At 51.8% G+C, this 20,285-nt stretch overlaps 1 protein-coding gene across 1 annotated transcript in view; it reads left to right on the forward strand.

The window, feature by feature from the left end:
- Positions 1–20,285, forward strand: part of TRABD2B (TraB domain containing 2B) — a 230,592-nt gene that overhangs the window by 186,403 nt on the left and 23,904 nt on the right. Inside the window, exons 3-4 of the mRNA XM_007978832.3 lie at positions 3,021–3,167; positions 9,866–10,040. Coding sequence (XP_007977023.3) covers positions 3,021–3,167; positions 9,866–10,040 — 322 coding nt within the window. The remainder of the gene's footprint in view (positions 1–3,020; positions 3,168–9,865; positions 10,041–20,285) is intronic.

Consider the following 20,285-nt stretch of genomic DNA (forward strand, 5'->3'; position numbering starts at 1 on the left):
TCTGTGATGGCTGCATGATTGCAGAAGCAACTGTGAGTCAAGCAAGGTCCTGGGGAGACATTTCTCCTCCAGTCAGGTCTTCTGGGTGCCTGGGCCGATGACCTCACCACAGGTCAGGTGGTGCCTTGGCCAAGCCGACACCTAGAAGCAAGGGGGCAGGTGTGTGCAGTGGCCAAGTGCAGTCACGGGAAGCCTGTATCCCAGGCCCCCAGAGGAGGAGAGCGGATCAACTCGACATGGACACTTTCATCTGAGGCATGTGCCGTGTGAGAGGAAGTGCTTGTTGCCTTAGCAATGCCCACAGCAACAGGGCCACTGCCTCCTGTGATCCATCCCCAGCCACCATGCTGCCATCGACACCCTGCACCAGATGGCTACATATCAGATTTCAGTGGTGGCGGCCAGAGCCTAGAGGCCTGGAGAAGGCCCAGAGGTAGAGTTTTGGGAAGGGGGTGGTGGGGGCTGACCTCATCTCTAGCTAGCTCATTACGGGGAGTAGCCTGGGCTGCATCCAGTGCAATCTAGCACTCCTGCCCAGCCATGAACAAAAATGAGAGGGGAGGGAGGTGATCTCACAAGCACACGCTTGGCGCCGTTGCCTCTGTTATACTTTGGCCTGGCTGTGCACGCCTATTTTATGAGCTTTTCTGGTCAGAATATATGTTCTTGAACCAAGTGACTGCTGCCACTTGCTGGGACCTTCTGTCACAAAGTGGTGGCATGCCTCAAAATGCAGAGTGCAGAAGCTGTAGGGGTAGATTTAAGGACTCAGTGAGCAGCCTTGAACTATGAAGTGACCATAGCAGGTGTCAAAGAAATTAAGAACAATGAAGTGACACTCTGTCTTCACCAGGCACAGTGCTGAGTGCTGCAGATTCAAAAATGAACGGGACTCAATTCCCGTCTTGAAGAAGCTCATAGCCCAATATGGGAGGCTGGTAGCTAAGCAGCAAATACAATATAATGTTCACTCCATGGTGGAAGGAAGCATGGTGTATCAGTTATCTATCACCACAACTATGCTGTGTAACAATAACAATAAGAGTTTTCCACTCATGCATCTGGGGCCAATTGTGAATAGTCTGTGCTGATCTTGGCTGGGCTGGTTCGCATGTCTGGGGATTGGCAGGCTGTTGGCTGATCTTGGTGGAGGATGGCCTTGGCTGGACGGCCCCACCCCACATGTCTCTCATCATCCAGCACGCTAGCCTGGATTGTTCTCAGGGCAGTGGCAGAGGTGCAGGCAGCAGCAGCAGCAGCAGCAGCACCACATAACTGCTTTTCAGGCCTGCATTTGCAATGGTTACTAGCATCCCATTGGCTGAAGGATGTCCAGGGTCAGAATGGAAAGGAGCTACAAAGTTCCATGGAAAGGGCACGAATACAGGGAGGGGCTAAGGTTTAGGGCCATTAATCTATCAGTTTACCACCCATGGAGACTGTGTGAGCCCCAGGGAGGGGCCTAACCCAGCCCCCAGGTGGTCAGAGAAGCTTCCTGGAGGAGACAGCTGAGCAGAGTATGGACAACTAAGTCTGAGTTTGCAAGTGGAGACTGGAGGGAGCTGAATTTCCCTATGGAACAGCATATACAGAGGCACAAAGGCAGAGGGTTTTTTGTTGTTGTTGTTGTTGTTGTTGTTGTTTTCTTGAAGGAATGCTGAGTATTTTAGTATTTGGAGGCATGAAGGCCACTTAAGAAATGAGGCTATTGACCACAGCAGGTCCAGGTTACTGCCTTGGAGGCTCTACTGAAGAGCTAGCCCTTCAGCCTGCGGGCAGGAGGGACCTGTGAATGTTTTGAGCAAAAGAGAGAGAGAGAGATCATCAGATTTGTGCGTTTAAAAGATGACCATGACAGACACCTGTGGTATAGAAGAGAAGGGAGGGGGTGTGCCAGGAGGGTGGGACTGTTGCAGGGGACTCAACGAGAGATGCTTGGGCCTGAATTGAGGTGAGTGGCGAGGCTGGGAACTTGATGTCCAAGGCATTGTGCAGACAGAATGATCAGGGCCTAAAGACAGGGCAAGGCTGGGCTAACAGCAGGGACCAGTTTCCTCTTGACTTTCTGCACAGGGACCAAGTTTTTCTCTTTATCTGTATTAAATAGCCCAAATAATGACCAGCCTCCTCCCTTCTATTGGCCAAAGGAGTCTGGGATACTTTGTCACCTAAAACTAGCTCCAGGCCTAGCTGTGTGAATTGAGCAAGTCCCTCCCTTCCCTTCCCTTCCCTTCCCTTCCCTGGGACTCAGTGTCTCCATCTAAAATGAGCAGGTCGAGTTCCATTAGAGCCATGATCCTCAGACTGCTTAGGAAGTGTGCAGGGATCCTGTTAAAAATACAGAGCCTCTGATCCCAGAAGGCGAGGTCTGGGCATCTGACATTTTGTCTAGCACTCCAAGTGTTCCTGACACCCACCAGTTTGACTGGGCACAAGCATGGTGGCCCGGAGGACAGAGGAGATTGAGGACCTGCATGCTGAATACAAGGATAGATCAGATGCTCAGGCACCCAACTCCTCAGGCCTTTCCCTAGGTGAGGAAGGCTTCCAGGGCAGGCAGCCTTTAGGTTGGGCCTTGACATCCAACCGGGCATTTTGTTTTTGTCCTTTTGCTTTGTTTGCAGGATGCTCTTGACTACAAAATTAGTTCATGCTCGTTCTAGAGCACTTTTAAGAACAGGAACACATAGGAGTCAAAAGAAAAACTCACCCGTCATTCCAAAACCCAGACACAAGTTGGGTTCTCATTTTGCCGTGTCTTTAATAAGATATTGAGACCAGAGCAGGAGTGGGGACCCGTGTGGGCAAAGGGCTGGAGGTGAGAGCAGGCTGAACGTGCTCAGAGACGTGAGGCAGGAACAGAAACTGGAAACACGCAGCCTGAGCCAGCTGGTGCTGGCCCCACACACCTTCTCTGTTTCAGGCCTGTTGCTCTGAAGTCCAGAGAGAGGAGGCCAGTCCTAGAGCTCAGCCAGGGTCCCTGAGCACAGCCCTCATTCCTCTCTCTTTCCTCGGCCCAGGTGCTGTTTGCCCTGAACCAAACCCTGCTGCAGCAGGAGAGTGTGCGGGCCGGGAGCCTGCAGGCCTCCTACACCACGGAGGACCTCATCAAGCACTACAACTGCGGAGACCTCAGCGCAGTCATCTTCAACCACGACACATCCCAGGTGAGGCTTCTCTCCAAAGACCTGGATACCTGGCATTTATTAGATCCCTACTACATGCCAGGCATAGGTAATCTTCTCTCCAGCCATGGCAGAAAGGAGCTATCGTTATCCCCCTTTTATAAATAGGGAAATTGAGGCTCAGAGATGAGAAGAGATTTGACCAAGGCCACACAGCTTATGAGTTTTGGGAGTTTTAAGTTACCAAGAGCAGCAACTTGAGCCAGATCTATGTGACTCTGGGGCCTGGGACCCTGGAAATTTAGCTTGTAAGACCAGGGAGGCCTCTGAGAAGTTCAGTTCTACATCTGGGAAAATTAAGTTCCAGGGAAGGAAAAGCCCACAGTTACTCAGAGCTTGGACTTGAGTCCAGCCCAGAGCATTCTGCTTTGATTTGAGTCTTAGAGGAAAGATTGTCGCCAGCTGGTCGGGCAGCAAGTAGAGCCCAAGGGGTTGAGCGTGGCTCACCCCTGCTCAGACCACACCATGCCTGCCCATTTATTGCTCTCAGGGTGAATTCCAAGATGCTTCCTCCAGCATTCAAGGACCTTACAACGTGCCCTCTGCTGGCCTTGTCACAGCCCAGGTCCCCCATCCTAAAGACCTTGCTCTGCTGACTGTGGAACTTGCAACTCTTCCTAGAAGCTTGTCTTTTCAAGCTTCTAGGTCTTTGTTCAGGCTCCTTTCTCCTCCAGGGTTCCTCCCACTTGGTCATAGTCATATGTCACCTCCCGAGAAACCTTCCTGAGCCCCTAGATAGGGTCAGGCATTCTCCCAGGCACCTCTAGGCCCTTGTGCCTCCTCTGTCATGGTGCTTGAATACCTGCTCATTCAAGAAGCTGTTGAATTAGGCAGAACACGCCACTTCCCTGCTCAGGACATTGCATGGACTTGCCATTTTTATCAAGGTGAAAGCCAGAGTCTCTGCGATGGCCTACATGGCCCCCATGCTCTCTCCCTACCCTGTCACTTTCTGCTTTCCCCTCCTGCACACCACTTAGGCTGCATGGGCCTTCTTGCTGGTCTGTGAACCCACCTCACCAGCTTCTGCCTTTGCACTGGCTGCTCCCTCTGCCGAATGCCTCTCCTGGGTATGACCATGGCTCCCTCCCTCTCTGCCTGCAGCACTTAACTAAAATCTCATCATCTCAATGAGGCTGGCCCCAACCACCCCACTCAGAATTGCAACCTGGCCTGCACGCCCACACTCTCACCCTCTTTATTATGCTCCACTTTTTTTTCCCATGGCCTTTGCCATCCTCTAACACACTATCTACTTGATTCATTGATTAGTGACTATTTATTGGTTGCTCTCCTTACTAGAACATAAGCTCCATGAGGGCAGGGAGTTTGGTCTGTTTTATTCATGGATTTATCTCAACTGGCTGGAGCAACCCCTGGCCCAGAGCCGGGCTCAGTAAACCTTTGCCGAATGAATGAATGAATGAATGAATGAAATAGTTTATAAATGCTAGACATAGTGCTATGAAAAGGGGCTTACAGTCACATAGGGAAGATGGGGAGATTCAAGAATGAATTGCACCAAAGTGTAATCCTTGCTGTGAGTATGGAGTAGAGGAAGCGTTTGGAGCCTGTGGAAGGAACGGCTGATTTAGATGGGCTTGTGGGTAGGGCCTGGGACTGGGGAGAGAAGGAAAGATATTTGCAAGATGAGAGGGCATGTAAGAACCTGAGCTGGCCACAGACAAGGGGGGAATAATGTTCCAGCAGAGGAAACCATGCACCAGTGAGCCAGAGGCGAGAGGAGAATAGGAGAGGGGTGCTGAGAGTGTAGCCTGCAGACAGAGCCAGGCCGGGCCGTGGTGTTCCATCAGTACTTGCCCCCACAAGACCAGGAACTCCTGAGGGTGATGGTATGCTGCCTTTCTCGGTCCCCATTGCCCAGCTTAGGCCTGGCACAGAGCACATGTCAGTGAGTGACTGTCATCCGAGCCAATGTAGGCATGTGGTGTCCCTTGCTGCAGCATAGAGAATGAAAGAGGAAGGAACTGGAGATTTTGCCACAGGACACTCAGGGTCCGAGAGTTGTGACTCAGTGGCAGAGAAGTGAGGGTGGAGAGAAGAGCCCTGACACCACGAGGCTCTTAGGAATCTCAGTACGAGTGACCCTCTTCATGGCCAGGCCCACCCTGCTTCATCTGCTGAGGGAGACCCCCGTGAGTCCTGAGCAGCCAGGGAGCTCTATGGCAAAGGAGGCCCTGGTCATGACTTGGGATGGTCTGGCCATGATGTAGCCAGGAGGGCGGGAGTATGCAGGACAGCGTGCTGGCCAGACTGTGGCTGACCCTAAGCTGAGAAACGGAGGCATGAGGTGACCTCGGGAGAAGGCAAGTTCAGATTGTCTTTGAGCTTGGGTCCAGACCACTGATTTGTCTTTGGCAAGTGGAACTGCCTCAGAGGTCTCCCGACAGTTCCCATACTTGAAGTGGGACAGAGCGTGGGTGGATTGGGCCACCTAGATTCGAAGAGCAGCCCAGGCTGCCCCCAGGGATGCACAGATAGAATCTAGTAGCTTGAGGAGAGACTAGGCAACCCCACCCCACAGTGCAGAAAAGCCTGGTGTCAGGGCAGCAAGGCTGAATCCTGTCCCCATGGGGATCTGGTGGTGAGGCTGTGTCTGTAACTGGGGGCCTCGAAATCTGCAGGGCACTGAGGATATGGAGGCTGTGGGGCCACAATCCCTTTGCCTGAAGGCTTCATGGAGAAGGTGATATGAGAAGCAGGCTTGGCAGTAGAGTCCGCTAGATGGGGGTAAAGAGGGGATGCTGAAGGGTGGAGAGTGCAAGCCAGAGAGCAGTGTGGTCAGAAAGATGCCTCTGACTATAACATGGAGGATGAGGAAGCAACATCTGGAGGCCAGGGCAGGACAGGTACAGGCCTGGGTGGATAACACTGGGACAGGGGACAGGGGCACCTCACCCTTGGCCTGCATCCTGGCTGCACTGTCCCCACCTGCAGCAATGGCTGCATCCCTGGCCTCTGCAGCCCCCAGGCCGCTGGCACTGTTAATGCCTAGCAACAGCAGGATGATCCAAAGGCCTTCCCCTTGGAAGCCTGGCCTGAGCCTCAAGACTGCCTTAGGTGTAGAGTTGCTGCATGCATTTATTGTCCAAACCCAGATAATTTTGAGAGTCGGATACAATTCAAGATCAAAATAATCATCGACCGGGACTGTTCTGGTCAAACCAAGACACGTGGTTACCCTATTAGGTGCCTCCTCTGGGCTCACACATTCCTCGTTGTCCTCTCAAAGCACATATCCATCGATGTTCTTGTGTGCATATGTGACTCCCCCATCAAACTGTGAGCCTCATTGAGAGCAGCAGATCCAGTCTGAGGAAGCTCTCAGGACCCCTAGCCCAACACAGGGCCCGGCTCATGGAAGTTCCCACTGGGTGTCTGTTGGATGGATGGGCTACAGGGAAGGAGTGCAGAGTTTCAGTAGGTGGTGTCCGCAGACCTGAGCATTTGACCATTAGACCTGACGTGGTTCATGGGTCAGGGAAGACTACACTGAATTCATTCCTCACAGCCCCACCCCAGCCCTGTCCAACCAATCGCCTCATCACCCCATCCCTGGAGACCTCACATGTCCTCTTTAAAATGTTATTGTGCATCACGCACTTAAACTTGTCACAGAAGATTTAAGGCCCTCAACAAGTATAATGACATCATTAATTTGCTTCCATTCCAGCCCTGGCCCAAACCCAGGCCTCATCCTTGGCATGGAGCCAAGGCCCATCAGCATGAAACATGCAGAGAATGCCGGCCAGTGGCTGGCCAGCCCTGGGAGCCTGGGGAGCTAACCCAATTCCTTCATGGCTTTAAACTTTCACTTTTGGGTTCTTGTCCTTGTTAATTTTTTTGACTCCCCAATTAATAAATGGGGAATCATCTTTGTGCATATGCACATTTGTGGTCAGGAAGCATAGGAGGAGGGGCTGGACATGTGTTCAGGTTCCAGGGACCCTTGGAAGGAGAGGGGAAGTGGACTGCCGCCTTCGTGGTACTCTCCGATGGTTCAGAGCCATTTATTTGTCATCTTCATCTTTACCCTCTGCCCAAGGCCACCCTTCACTGGGAAAGGTGATGAAGCCAGCTCCATCCCCAGGCCAGTTGTATAATAGCTGACATTGATTCGGGACTTCCTTTATGCCAGGCACAGTGCTCAGTAAGCACTTTCCAAAACTCAATCATTTAATCCCTACAATAATGTGTGTTACCCCCTGTTACCAATATGGAAACTTAGTCTCAGAGAGGCCAAGTCACTTTTTGGTTCTAGAGAGACCACTCAGCTAGTAAGCTGCAAAAGAGGGATCCTAACCCAAGTTGTCCTCACTGTCTGACTTCAGGCCCTACGTTCATAACCCCATACTTCTAAGGCCCCTCAGCTCACTCATTCTTTCACTGATTGGACAAGTACTTATTTGGTGGTACAACATAGTTTTCACATTATTTTCCATATCTAAAGAACGGGGAGAACCTGTGAGAGTCATATTTCCAGAAATAACTCCTCCCCATGGGCTCTCTGCACTTCTTCCCATTCAGAAGCCTTCAGTGTTCCCCATAGCTGCATCAAGTTCAAGCATGCTCTGTTGTGTTAGGGTTTCCAATCATCACTTTCAAAGGGGGTATGTGGGGGAGTAAGAATTCCATTGCCAACTCTGATTGGGCACTAGCAAGACTGCTGTCTACAGCTATCCAGGTTGCACGCTGCACAAGGTTAGGGGACGTCAGCCATGTTATTGTCTTGTTCATCCCAGAGCAGTGAGTCAGGCCTTTCTGTCAGAGAAGCCCCAAGGTGCATGTACCTTTACCTCTCCTCTCACTCTGGGGAAGACACTAGGCCTTAGCCAGCAGATAGCAGAGGCAAATATCCTAGCCTCCTTAGAGTCCCTTAGGGCTCAGCCTCCATTGACTCCATTTTCCTCAGAAGGAGTGTTGACAACACTGCAGTGGCTCTAGAAGCCATGTGGCTAGGCTGCAGCACAATTTGGGGACTTAAACCTGTAGGAAATTAACCTCCTCGTGCCAGGCTCTCCATCCACCTCACCCTTCAGTTTGCAAGGTCTGGTATCTTGTGCTTTGAGCCTGGGTAGGTGAAGATAGAGAAGTGGAAGAGGGGACGTCAGGTGGAAACCATCCTGTGAGCAGGAGTTTGGAGGTTGGAATGACATTGACAGGTTGTGAGGAAAGAGAGAGTATGTTCTGACTCCCTGCCTCAATTTCCTCAACAGCCCCATGCACATATTGGAGGAGACAGTGCAGGAGCACCTGGCCTGTTATCCAGGTTGGAAAGACAAAATGTTGGGAATAGAAGAACACAGTGGGGCAACTGTGGTTAGAAAGGGACAGCATAACTTTAAGTTCAAGGTTCAAGGAATCTGGGTACCTTCTCTGTGCTGGGTGTTGGGGGCCAGGAATGACAAAAGCTCTGTCCCTGAACCCAGGGAGCTCTCTACCTAGTTCAAGACCCTGTTAATGCTGTTCCCAGGCCATGTGGCTGGGCGTATAGTGTGGCGTGATGGCAAAACACCTAAGCAGCTCTAAGCTAGGTTGTTGAGCAAACCAACATGGGGGAAGCCGTGGTCCTGGGGTTCAGGTATTCAAAAACAGATGGAGGTGTTTGCATTATGTCCTGGAAAGTGGTGGTGCAGGGATGGGGAGTTGGTGGTGGCAGCAGATGGTGGCTCAGGCATTGGGAAAATCAAAAGTGATGATCCCTTCTCTCATCTCTGTAAGGTGACATGTGCTGAATGCAGCCCATGACAGCCCCCATCCTCTTACTGAATCCACACAGTATCATCAGTTTCATCTTACAAGTGACAAAGCTAGGACTCGGAAAAGTTAAGTAACTTACCCGGTGCCACACAGCATCAGAACAGGGGGTGAGCTTAATCTTGTACTCAGTGGCCTTCCTGCTGTATTAGGCAGCTCAACTGACCCTGCACATCCTCTTGCTGAACTAAATTCCTTGTACTTGCCAGCACTGGGCTCGGTGGTGAAGTGAGAGCAGTCAACGAGATGAGCACCGTGCCAACCTCCCCAGACCTCAGCATCTGCTGAGGTTAAACAGGGCAGAGACACGACGCAGAGCAACACATGTGGAAGCCCAGCAGCTGGGCCTTATCCTGGCGCTGCCAATTCACTAGTTGTGCAACTCTGCACATCCCTGGATCCTTTCCACACTTGCTTGCTTCATCTGTAAAACTGGAATAACAATGCTTATCTGAGAGGATTTTGGAATTGATGAGAAACATGTACAAAACATGTAGCCCACTGTAGGGTCCGCATAAAAGGACGTTGCCTAGCCCCACTGGGGCTGTGCATATTTATCCTAAGTCCACCTTGCTCCATAAAGAACTGACAGCAGGTCATGCACAGTGGCTCATGCCTATAATCCCAGCACTTTGTGAGGTCAAGGCGGGAGGATTGCTCGAGCCAGGAGGAGTTTGAGATCGGCCAGGGCAACATAGTGGGATTCCATCTCTACAAAATATTTAAAAATTAGCTGGTCATGGTGGTGCATATGTATTTGGGAGGCTGAGGCAGGAGGATGGCTTGAGCCAGAGAGTTGAGGCTGCAGTGAGCCACTGCACTCCAACCTGGGTGACAGTAAGACCCTTTATCCAAAAAAAAAAAAAAAAACACTGAAGGCAGCCTCTGTCTTGCCTTTGCAGCTGCCCAACTTTATCAACACCACCCTCCCGCCACACGAGCAGGTGACGGCCCAGGAGATTGACAGCTACTTCCGCCAGGAGCTCATCTACAAGAGGAATGAGCGCATGGGGAAGAGGGTCATGGCGCTTCTACGGGAGAACGAGGACAAGATCTGCTTCTTTGCCTTCGGAGCAGGTTTGGGCCAGTGTGGGGAAGGGATTGTTTGCAGAATCCTAGGAGATTTGCTTGGCTCTCCCCTAACCTTTACTTCATCGAGGGAGAAGTCGAGGCCCAGGATGGGGCAGGAAAAGCCACACAGTGCTTAGCAGCAGCACCGGGACCCAAAGCAGTTCTCCTGAGTCGGGTCAAGGGTTCTTCCATAATGGTCCCCATGGGAAAGGGGAGTGATGACCCCTGCCATGGCCAAGGTAATTTCTGTGGTGCCTTCATGCCCCAGGCAGCCATGTGAGAGTCCAGAACTAAAGCCAGCTCCCACTGCCCAGCCCAGCCTCAGGCCCACCCACAGAGCCAGGGGCAAGGCTGTGAAGCCCATGTGGCCCCAGACGGAGAGGCTGGCTCTGGTGTCCCACAGTCCTGGCTCCAGATCCCAGCCCAACCGCATCACCTTGGCTGGTACCTTCTCAAAGTCTCCATTCTTTCGTATATAAATGGGCAGTGATAGCAATAACTATTTGATGAACTGAAAATATCTACTTTGCAGAATAGTTGTAAAGATTAGTGATGATATTTTAAAAACAACCTGCCACATAGCAGGAACTCAAAAAGGCAGCTGCAGTGATCATCATCATGATGATGATACTGGGTATAAGTGTGATTGTCACATGTGGAACCATGAACTTGATGCTTTCTTCTGGGGGACTAGGCCTCCTCGTGCAAAGGGGAGTCTAGATGTTCAGGTGCAGGGCTCACTTAGCACTTCTCTCCCTGTTCCTTTTCCTTTCATTTTTCCTGTCCTCCCACACTCTTCGTTCCCTTCTATATGGCTGTCCCTGCCAGTAACACTTGTTTACATTGGGACCAGGATACTGTGTTTGCCTCCTGTTACTAACCAGCTTTTGCTCAGTAACTTACAGCAACAGACATTTATTTCTTGCTCATGTTACCCACAATTTGGGTTGCCAGAACTCACTTCCTGCATTGTGAGAATTAATGAGATGGCTCCTGGACATGCTTACCACACCTGGTGCCGCTGTGTTCCCTTCCCCTCCAGCCACCCTCATGCCACCCTCCATGGCGAGCAGTCTAACCTACAAGGGCCCTTGTGGATGTCCTGGTTTTGTAATGGGATATGTCCACTGTTTGAACATTCACCCCTAAGGGCAAGAGCCAGGGGCACATCTGCTAGGCCTCGTCCCTCCTTTGCAGCCCTCATGTAGTAGAGACACAGGGGAGGGGCTCAGAAGTAGATACAGTCTCCTGGGAAAGCCCCTTTAAGGCACAGCAGCTAGGCAGAAAGAGTTCTTCTGGGTTCATGCGGGATCTCTGCCATGGCCTGTTGTGGCCTCCAGCAAGTCTCTTTCCCTCTTGTAGCCTCGGTTTACTCATCTGAACAGGAGGAGCCAGGACTCACTTGGGCCATCTAGGATTCCAGGGCTATTCAGCCATGGGTTTTAGAGAAGGGAGGGATTCCTGTAGGGGGTCTAGAGGCAGGAGCAAGACCTTGACTGGCAGCATGGAGAGGGTAAGCCACTCTCCAGCTGCAGGGCACCTGTTGGGAGCTCGGCGTGAGTCAGGACAGCTTTGAGGACTGTGCAGGGAAGAGCCCCCTCCGGCTCCCCCACCATCCAACTGCCTCGTCCGCCCTCCCTCCTATAGACATCAGGGCAGGGCATCCTGCTCTGGGACAGCCCCCAGTAGACTCCAAGTGGGGAACCACCCTGAGTCATCCAGCCCCCAGGCTCCTCCCCACGCCGAGGGGGAGCCCCCAGAGAGTGCAGTCAGTGAGGGGCCCTCATTCCACACACCCCACCTGAGTAGTCCTGCCTGCCCAGGACCCAGGAGCAGAGTCTCCCAGGGCTGAGGGTAGCTACCGCCAGCTCTGTCTGTGAGCGAGAAAGCAGGAAAGTCTAACAGTGAAAATCACAGCAGTGAGGGCAGCCGTGGACACTAACCTCTTTTTCCTGAAACCCTAGGTCTGTGGGGGCACAGAGGTCCACCCCAGCACCAGGCCAGCACACAGCCATCATGCCCAGTGCCAGCTTCTCCCATCTCCAAAATGTAGTCAGTCCCCAGTCAATCCTGTTGACAAGCCACCAGAAAGACCTCACACACATCCACTCTGTCCGTGCCCACTGGCAGTATCCCAGTCCCAGCCTCCTCCCCTCCTCCCTGCCTCTGTACTGCTCCCCACACTGCGGTCAGTGAGTGGTGCTGGCTTTGTCTCCCATGCTCGCCTCAGATGTGGGGCACCACTTAATCATCGCTGTGTCTCTGGTAGCGTGTAATAGGTTTTGAGCTTGCTGTGTGAATGAAAGAATGAAAGAGTGAAGAAATGAATGTTGACCAGGGTCTCCCATCCTGGTCTCCTCTGGGCTGGTGAATTTATAAGGATAGGCCAGCAGTAAAGTCAGGGCAAAGGGAGACTCGCCTCCACTCTTATGAATCCACTCTCCAAAAACAACAGATCTGAGGCCACGTGCAGATCCTGCTGGTAGTTGCCACTTCTCCTGGCTCAGCCATGCCGGGAGCAAATGGCCTACTCTGCACAGCAAATCTCCTTTCCACCCGAGAATTTCCAAGCTGGACAGAGCCTCTGAGCTTGAGCTGCCCACCCCATCCTAGCTGTGGGAAAACTGAGGTCCACAGAGGACAGGGACATGAGCAAAGCCCCCAGAAAGTCCAGGACAAGGCTGGAACTGTACCCCAGGCCCAGGATCTATGATCTAAGGGCTCTGTTTTTGTGTGTGGGACATTGAGCCAGCCCCGCGGGCCTGTTACAGAGTCAGCGTATTGGCATGGAACACGTCCGCACGAAAGCTGTGGTGAGGGAAGTCCACTCTGGCCTCGTTACATTCTTATGATCATGTAATTTCTGAGTCCTACATCTGGTGACAGGCTGGCTTATGTGCAGAGCTGGGACTAAACACTCTCTTGGTGGAGTGCGACCTGAAGACATACCCGCTCCACTCCTCACCCACTCACCTGGGGGCCCCTGCAGTTCTGTCCCAGGGCTGCTGGGCAGTGGGGACCCTGGGACCCAGCTGGGCTCTTGCAGCCCATCACCTGCCAAGTCCCAAAGAACTCATAAGACCCCCAAGGCTATGTATGGGATGTAGGAAGGGTCTATACTACCAGGAATGCACCTGTCCATCCCCCAGGCATGTGTCTGCTCATGCAAATGTCTCTCAAGCCTAGAGTCCATGGGTGTCTCTAAGAAATATCTCGGGAAATAGAAACATAATTATAAGACACACCAGTGACCACCCAACCCAGCCTTGCCAGGTGTCCGAGCCAGGGCCCTGCTGGCGGCTCTTCTGTCATTCCACCACAGTCCCAGCCTCAGTGTCCAGCTGAAGTTCCTGAAAGCTCTGTGGTTCTAGACTCTGGATGGGGCCAAGCATTTGAAGGTGAGAGATTGAGCCTCCGCCTGCCTGGCCCCTCCAGTGCTTGTTAGGACCCAACCCTGGCCCAGCCCAGCTCCAGAATCCTGCCCTGAGAGCCTGCGAGGACAGACAGGGATTTCCAGTGCTGGCAGCAATCTGGCTTCTCCTCTCTTCTGCTCTGAGGGGGCTTCAGTGCAAAGGGTAAGAGCTTTGGGGTCAGGAGGCCTGGGTGTAAAGTGTGGCTCTGCCACTGTGAGTGAAGAGATGCTAGGAAAGCCATTTCACCTCCAAGGGCCTCAGTCCCTCATCTGTAAAACTGGGACAATACACCTGCCTCATGGGATTGTGCTACATACACTCACTCTAGAACACAGTATTAAAACGCTCTTCCATGGTGGAAGGGTTCTTATCATAAAAGCCCTTACTATGTGCCAGCCGCCATTCCAGGCTCTCTGATTACATAACACCATGAGATGGGTTTTATGATACTCATTTTGCAGATGAAAACAAAGGCTCACGGAAGATGAATGGTTTCCTCAAGGCCATGGAGGCAGACCTGCCATGTGAACCCTGGCCTCTTGAGTCCCAGGTGTGGCCATCTCCCTTGCATGTGGTGCCCTTGCTGTATACGTACAAAAGTGTTGATGATTTTGTGGAAACAAGTGCCTGTTTAGCTGGTGCGTCTCATGAAATACTCTTAGCATCTGTGATGTTTCTACAACCTGGCACTGTGTGACCTCTTCTGGAGGTTACTCTGCAGTTTGGGGCGGGTGGAGTGCAAACGTGTGACAACTTTAAGCAGGCCTGGGTGATGCTGAGGGGCCCAGGTAAGCCCTCCCTATCCAGGAGGTGGCTGTGGCCAGTGTACAAGCCCAGATGTTCTGGAAGGAGCCAGACTGTGGCCATGGAGGGGCGTGTCAGCCAGAGGGGAGAGAAAGCTCATTTTCTGTCTGCTGGGCTCCTGTAGCTGGACAGGCTGAGCCTCAAGAGCCCCCCAAGATTTTCTAGTCCACTTGCTTGTAGATCCTCTGGCCTACAATTAACAGAAAAATAAGTACAAGGTGGTGAATACTTTATTAGCTAAATTTATTCCGTTTACAGGTTTATATTCTGACATTATCTCCTTTCAACTGTGTTTGAAGTTAAAATATTCCTTACCTAAGAAAATTAAAAAGATGATGGTGGGAGGCAGATAAGAGTCTCAAAGTCCTTACTTGGCAAAATGAAAAGCTGGTAATTACATTGTTCTCCCCACTCACCCACCTTTTTTTTTTTTGAAGTGAGAAAGAAGTGAGCATGCTTGAAATGTGATTAAGAGAATATTCTAGGATGGGTGAGGCTGATGATACAGGAGAGGGGGGAACAATGATAAGCCCGAGGTTCCAAGAAGGCAGCAAGGTGGGGACCAGAGCTTGGGTGCAGGGTTGAGGAGGACGCCTTGGGTGGAGGAAGACACCTCTTCACCTGTAACTGAAGGGAAGAAGGGAGGAGGATGGCAGGCAAGTAATTTGGCAGGCGAAAAGGCAGAAAATTCTCAGCTGATGGCTTCTAATCAGAGCACCACTGTCTGAAGTAGAAGGTGAAGTCATCCACAGAGGAAGAGGAGAGAGAAGGGAGGATTCTTGGTTTGAAGAGGTGAGACTCTTTGACATAAGAGAAACTGGCCAGAAGAATTGACCAGGACAAGAAGTTAAAGATGTTTCCTCCTGTGGGCCATTATGATTGATTGGTAGCAGCTGCCTGGAACGTGATGGTATAAGATGATAAAGTCACCTCAGAGCTCAACAGAGAAGAGGCCCAGAATGATTTGTGATGTCTACTGGGGACTGAGATTAGGGCACATGCCAGCCACAAATCTTCTCTGTCAATGCTAGGAACACAGAGGATGCTGACTGGCAATGAGGGCCCGTGAACCTGCCAAGTCACAGGTGTGAGATTTTCTCCAGCAGCACCAAGCAGCTGGGGTGTAAAGGTGGATGCTCTCACCCAGGCCTGTGTGCTGATTTTATCCTAGCACCCACTGCTCAGCGATCATCCCATTGCATGTGAACGACTCCAGGACAGGGCGCATATGCCTCAGAATTGCTGACACTTAGGAGACATTCTCTGAGGACATACTGGACCAAATCACACAGAATGAAGTTCATTCCATTGAGTCAAGGTATCTCCAGGCCCAGTTGCAGGGGTGGAGGTCCAGTCTTATGCACTAGAAGAAAATTACAATTTTACCCTTGGTTCCAGGGAAACAGGTTTCTCGGGATATTTACTTGTTCAGCCATCCAGAAATCTAGCATTCTTTTTTCCTGGACTAGAATGAGTAATGTAGGAATTAGAGGAGCTGGGTTGGAGACATGAGCAGGACTCAGGGTTGGACCAGGTAACCTCTAGGGCCCATTCATTTCAAACTCTGAGAACCAGTGGTTATCACACACTCTCCGTCCCTAGCACATGCTATAATCTGAGTATAATTCTAACTTCTGACATTCCAAACCCCTTGGCCCTAATATGCTGTTGCTCTAAAGTTGCACAGCTCTAACATTCCAGCATACTATAATCAGAGCCTTCTAACATGCTAGCATTATTTTCTCCAACCACTCTTGGATTCCTTGGGAGGAGTATGCAGCTAAGAGCCTTCCAGGAATGGAAATCACTCTATGCAGGACTGTTGTCACCCGCTCCACAGGGAGCAGAAGTCCAGGCAGAAGGCAGAACTTGAAGAGTTAAAAGGCAAACAGTGTGAGCACCAGAGACAGAGAGACTGGCTCCGTTACCCAGCACCCACACATTTGGCGCATGCAGCCCCCAGGCTCATGCCAGCCTGTTTCTACCCCAGCTAGAATGCTGCAGATCCATAATCCAAAACACACCTGTGAAGCTGGGACATAGAAGCAGATCAGAGGTAAAGATTCAGGCTTGAGAGAAGAGAGAGATACAAGACCAACATACAGAATACCATTAACACCTTTTAAAATTCATAACGATAGAAATTGCTCCCTAGAGAGTAGACACCATCCTGCTTGAAAAACTCCCATATCCATCAACTTATGTGGCCCTTCCACATCCTCAATTCCTCTTGGAGGGAGACAGAAGTGGTATTTATTATTCCATTTAGCTGATCAGTAAATCCAAGTACAGATGGGAAGTCAGAGAGTCTTAGAACTGGAGTGAAATGGTGGTCACATTGTCTAGGTCATTCTTCCCGATGACCAGGAAGTAATCCTGGTCCCTAAAAAATCCATCCAGCTGCCGCTTGGGCCCTCTGTTCTGCTGGGAATTCTTCTGCTAGGGCTTCCCTGACTTCCTCTCTGGGGTCCCATAGGCCTCTAGGATTTTGCTATCACAGCCTCTCTCATGCTCCCCGTCTAAGATGTCCACTCCCTGAGCACTAAGAAGGTGCGTATTACCCACTTGTTGAATAAATGAATGAATGAATGAATGAATGAACGCACTAACCCTGAGGTCCATGAGCAGAAATGCAGCCTGCTTCTACATTACCCCACAGCAAAACCCAGCCTAAAACTCACATCTTCTGCCCCCATGGTGGGAGACTAAGGGGTCCAGCAACATCACATCTGCCTTTGGAAGTTGAGGCTAGATTGACAAATGAAAACACCTAAGGAAAGGGAGTCCCGGGTACTGTTGAGTAAACCATGCAATCACAGCTAGAGGAGGGAGAGTTTAGTGCTAAGCAGGAGCATCTGTAGGGAGGGGAGACGGCAAGATGATTAGGTAGGGAAAAGCCAGAAAAGAAAGAAAATAGAGCAAGGTGAGAGTTACACCAAAGACATGAGGGTAGAAAGGAGATTCTGAGATCTTCTATGTGGCCTTCTCCGAGTCTTTCCTCCTGTGTCTGCACAGTGAGGGGCTTTAGACAGAGCTAGGTCCAAGATCCCCTTTAGCCCCCAACATTCAGCATTTCCACACATGCCTAACAGAAGTTTGAGTGCCTGGCACTGAAAGGAGGCAGGGTAAGTTAGAGAAGGCTTCCTGGAGGAGGTGAAAAACAGTTGAAATTTCCCTGATACAGATCCAGCTGTCTTCCAGTTTACTCGTCATCTCCATAGTCCTCAGGGCAGGACCCACACCCACCTCCTTCTCCATTGTGGTTCTTCACTTGGTGGCCTCAGAAATGGCAGCCATTCAGAGCTCATAGCTAGGCACAGAAGAGCAGCCATGGTTCACATAGGGCCTTTTTCACCTTAGAAACAAGAGGCAGGGCAGTCACGGTGGCTCACATTTGTAGTCCCAGCACTTTGGGAGGCTGAGGCAGGAGGATCGCTTGAAGCCTGGAGTTCAAGATCAGCCTGGGCAACATCCCAAGACCCCATTTCTACAAAAATAAAAAATTATCCAGTCATAGTCGTGGTGATGCATGCCTATAGTCCCAGATACTCAAGAGGCTAAGGTGAGAGAGTTGCTTGAGCCCAGATGACAAGGCCACAGTAGGCCAAGATGGCACCACTGCACTCCAGCCTGGGTGACAGAGTGAGACCCCCATCTCTAAAAAAACAAAACAAATGAACAAACAAAAATAACAGATGCTATCCTCTCTCACTGGCAAGCGCCCTGGTCTGCCACACTCCCCAAGCTGGAGCTTGAGGTCACGGCATCTGAAGTGTTTCAGAATTTCCAACGGTGCTTCAAAGGGCCCTGCCGCCCCACCATGCATGCATCTGGCAGCTGGCATGCCTGTGAAGGGCTGCGATCCTTGGCCAGAGTCACCGTTGCTGCTTCAGGCCAAAACATCCAGCCAGCCAGAGGAACATCCCCTCCCGGCTCGTCCCTAGCTGGAGCCAGCCCTCACCCTCTGGAACAGGGGAGAGTCTAGAAGAATAGAGTGCCCACACCCCAGGCCGGATCCCAGGGCTGCTCCATCAGTGAAGTACGAATCTGGCAAGGAGCTCAACACTCTTCCTGGACAGTGTGGGAAAGGCAAGAGGAGAAGAAAGTGTAGATTAAGAACATGGGCTTGGACCCGGACTGTGTGAGTTAGAAACCCTGCGTTCTTCTGATCAGAAGTGGCCTTGGGCAGATCAGTGACTTCACTTCTCTCAGCCTGCAGCCTCCCACTCTGCAGATGAGCCTGAGATCCAGATCACTAGCACTCAGGGCCTGGTCTTGCACCACAGCTCAGGGCCTGGCCTTGCACAGTCAGTCCGTAAATGGGAGCTCTTGTATTGCCACCATCATTTCAGGGTCCCTGGTCCCTCAGAGCTCGAAGTCCTCTAAGAGCAGGACTCCCACACAGGAGAGAGTAGAGCCACTGGGGTTGAGGGGCAGAAGTGCTCGGATGCAACTGGGATGCTGTGGGAAAACCCCAAGAGCCAAATTCAGCTCCAAGTAGCACTGAGGCTCAGGAGGCGTGGGTCCCTGTCCCTGCCAACAGGGAGCTCCCAGGAATCCTGGGGTGTTGTGATTCTAAAAAAGGAGCCTCTGGATGTTGTAAAGAGTGACTGCCGTGGCCATGGAGATCCCTGGCTGAGCACTGCCTCCTGCAGTTCACAGAACCCATCACAGGCTCTGTCCTGTGCTGACCTGGAATCACCCTGCACGGCCATTGCCTGGGTCTGGGCCTTGACATGGACACACCCCGTGCCATGCCTGGGCTTGAGCCCAGCTCTGCCCCTTTCTGCCAGTGTGACACAGGGCAAGTTCTGTGAGCCTCAGCAGGGTTGCTCTTCCCGGAATTTGTATCCATCTTTGCGGTGTTCATGGCGGAACTGAGCTATCCAGCTGAAGCCCTGGGGCACTTTCCTTTCTGACGTCCTGCATTCTAACAGCTTCCAAAGAGGAGCAGCTGGTAGAGGCTGCTAAAGCGGGCGGAATCTCTGGTTCCACCCAGATACAGCCAGTTCCCCATAGGATGTCTGAATACCCCTCATAGGCCTGACAAGTGCTGTTCGACCCTCGGCTTACACACCTCCAAGGGTGGAGCACTCACTCCCTTACAACTGGACGCTTGCCTCGGAGAGTGGTTTTTGGTCCCAGCTTGAATCTGTCCCCTTCACCATGTCCTGCAGCAATCAGAATGTCATGGAGGAGGGACGCCCCCCTGCTCCAACTCTTGCTATTGCCACCTCCTCTTTCACTTAATATTACAGCAACCCAGAACTGCTGTTGGCCAGCATGTGCCACACCACCTCTGCCCTCTGTGCGTGTGCTCCTACTGTGCTGTCTACCAGGAACGCCCTTCCTCCTCTCTTCCTCTCACTCCTCACTCATCTCCTCAGTCTGGGTCCCCTCCTTCCACTTCAATCCCGTGGCCCCTGGCACTGCATGGCTCATGCTGTCCTGTGAGTGTTTGCCTGCCCATCTCCCTCTTCATACCGTGACCTCCTCAGGGGAGGGGACTGTGTGTGTCAGCTCCTGGCACAAGGTTGGGTACAGAGGTGGCGTCATCTCAGGCCCCACTGAACCGAAAGGGCCCCAGCCCTTCCCTGGGCGGCCTGCAAAGCAGGAGAAAGGAAGCTCAGCTCTGTCAGTGTCCCATCAGACACTCTTTGGGAGACCGGTTGTCCATCCTCCACTGGCCCTCCCATCCAGCCGTCCTGTCGCACTTCCTCAGGAAAACAAACACCGCTATAGCTTGATATCCGGCCGGCCTGTCCTGGCAGCTCGATTAGCATTTGAAAGTTTCCCTTGCATTAATTTCAGACGGAACATAAATATGGTCTTGGGATGCCTCTTCCAGGAGGAGAAAACTGGAAACCCAGCATACTCACTGGAGAGAAAACATGTGTGTTGGCCGGGGGGAGCCCGTGCTACTTTGGAGCCTTTGTGGGAACATCTGGTTCTCCCCTCCTCCCTCTGCCCAGCCCCTCAACACGGTCCTGAAACTGCCCTGTTAATTGCGTGTTGTTCTTGCTGAGCACTTGCA

The sequence above is a fragment of the Chlorocebus sabaeus genome, chromosome 20 (assembly GCF_047675955.1).
Source record: "Chlorocebus sabaeus isolate Y175 chromosome 20, mChlSab1.0.hap1, whole genome shotgun sequence".
NCBI lineage: Eukaryota > Metazoa > Chordata > Mammalia > Primates > Cercopithecidae > Chlorocebus > Chlorocebus sabaeus.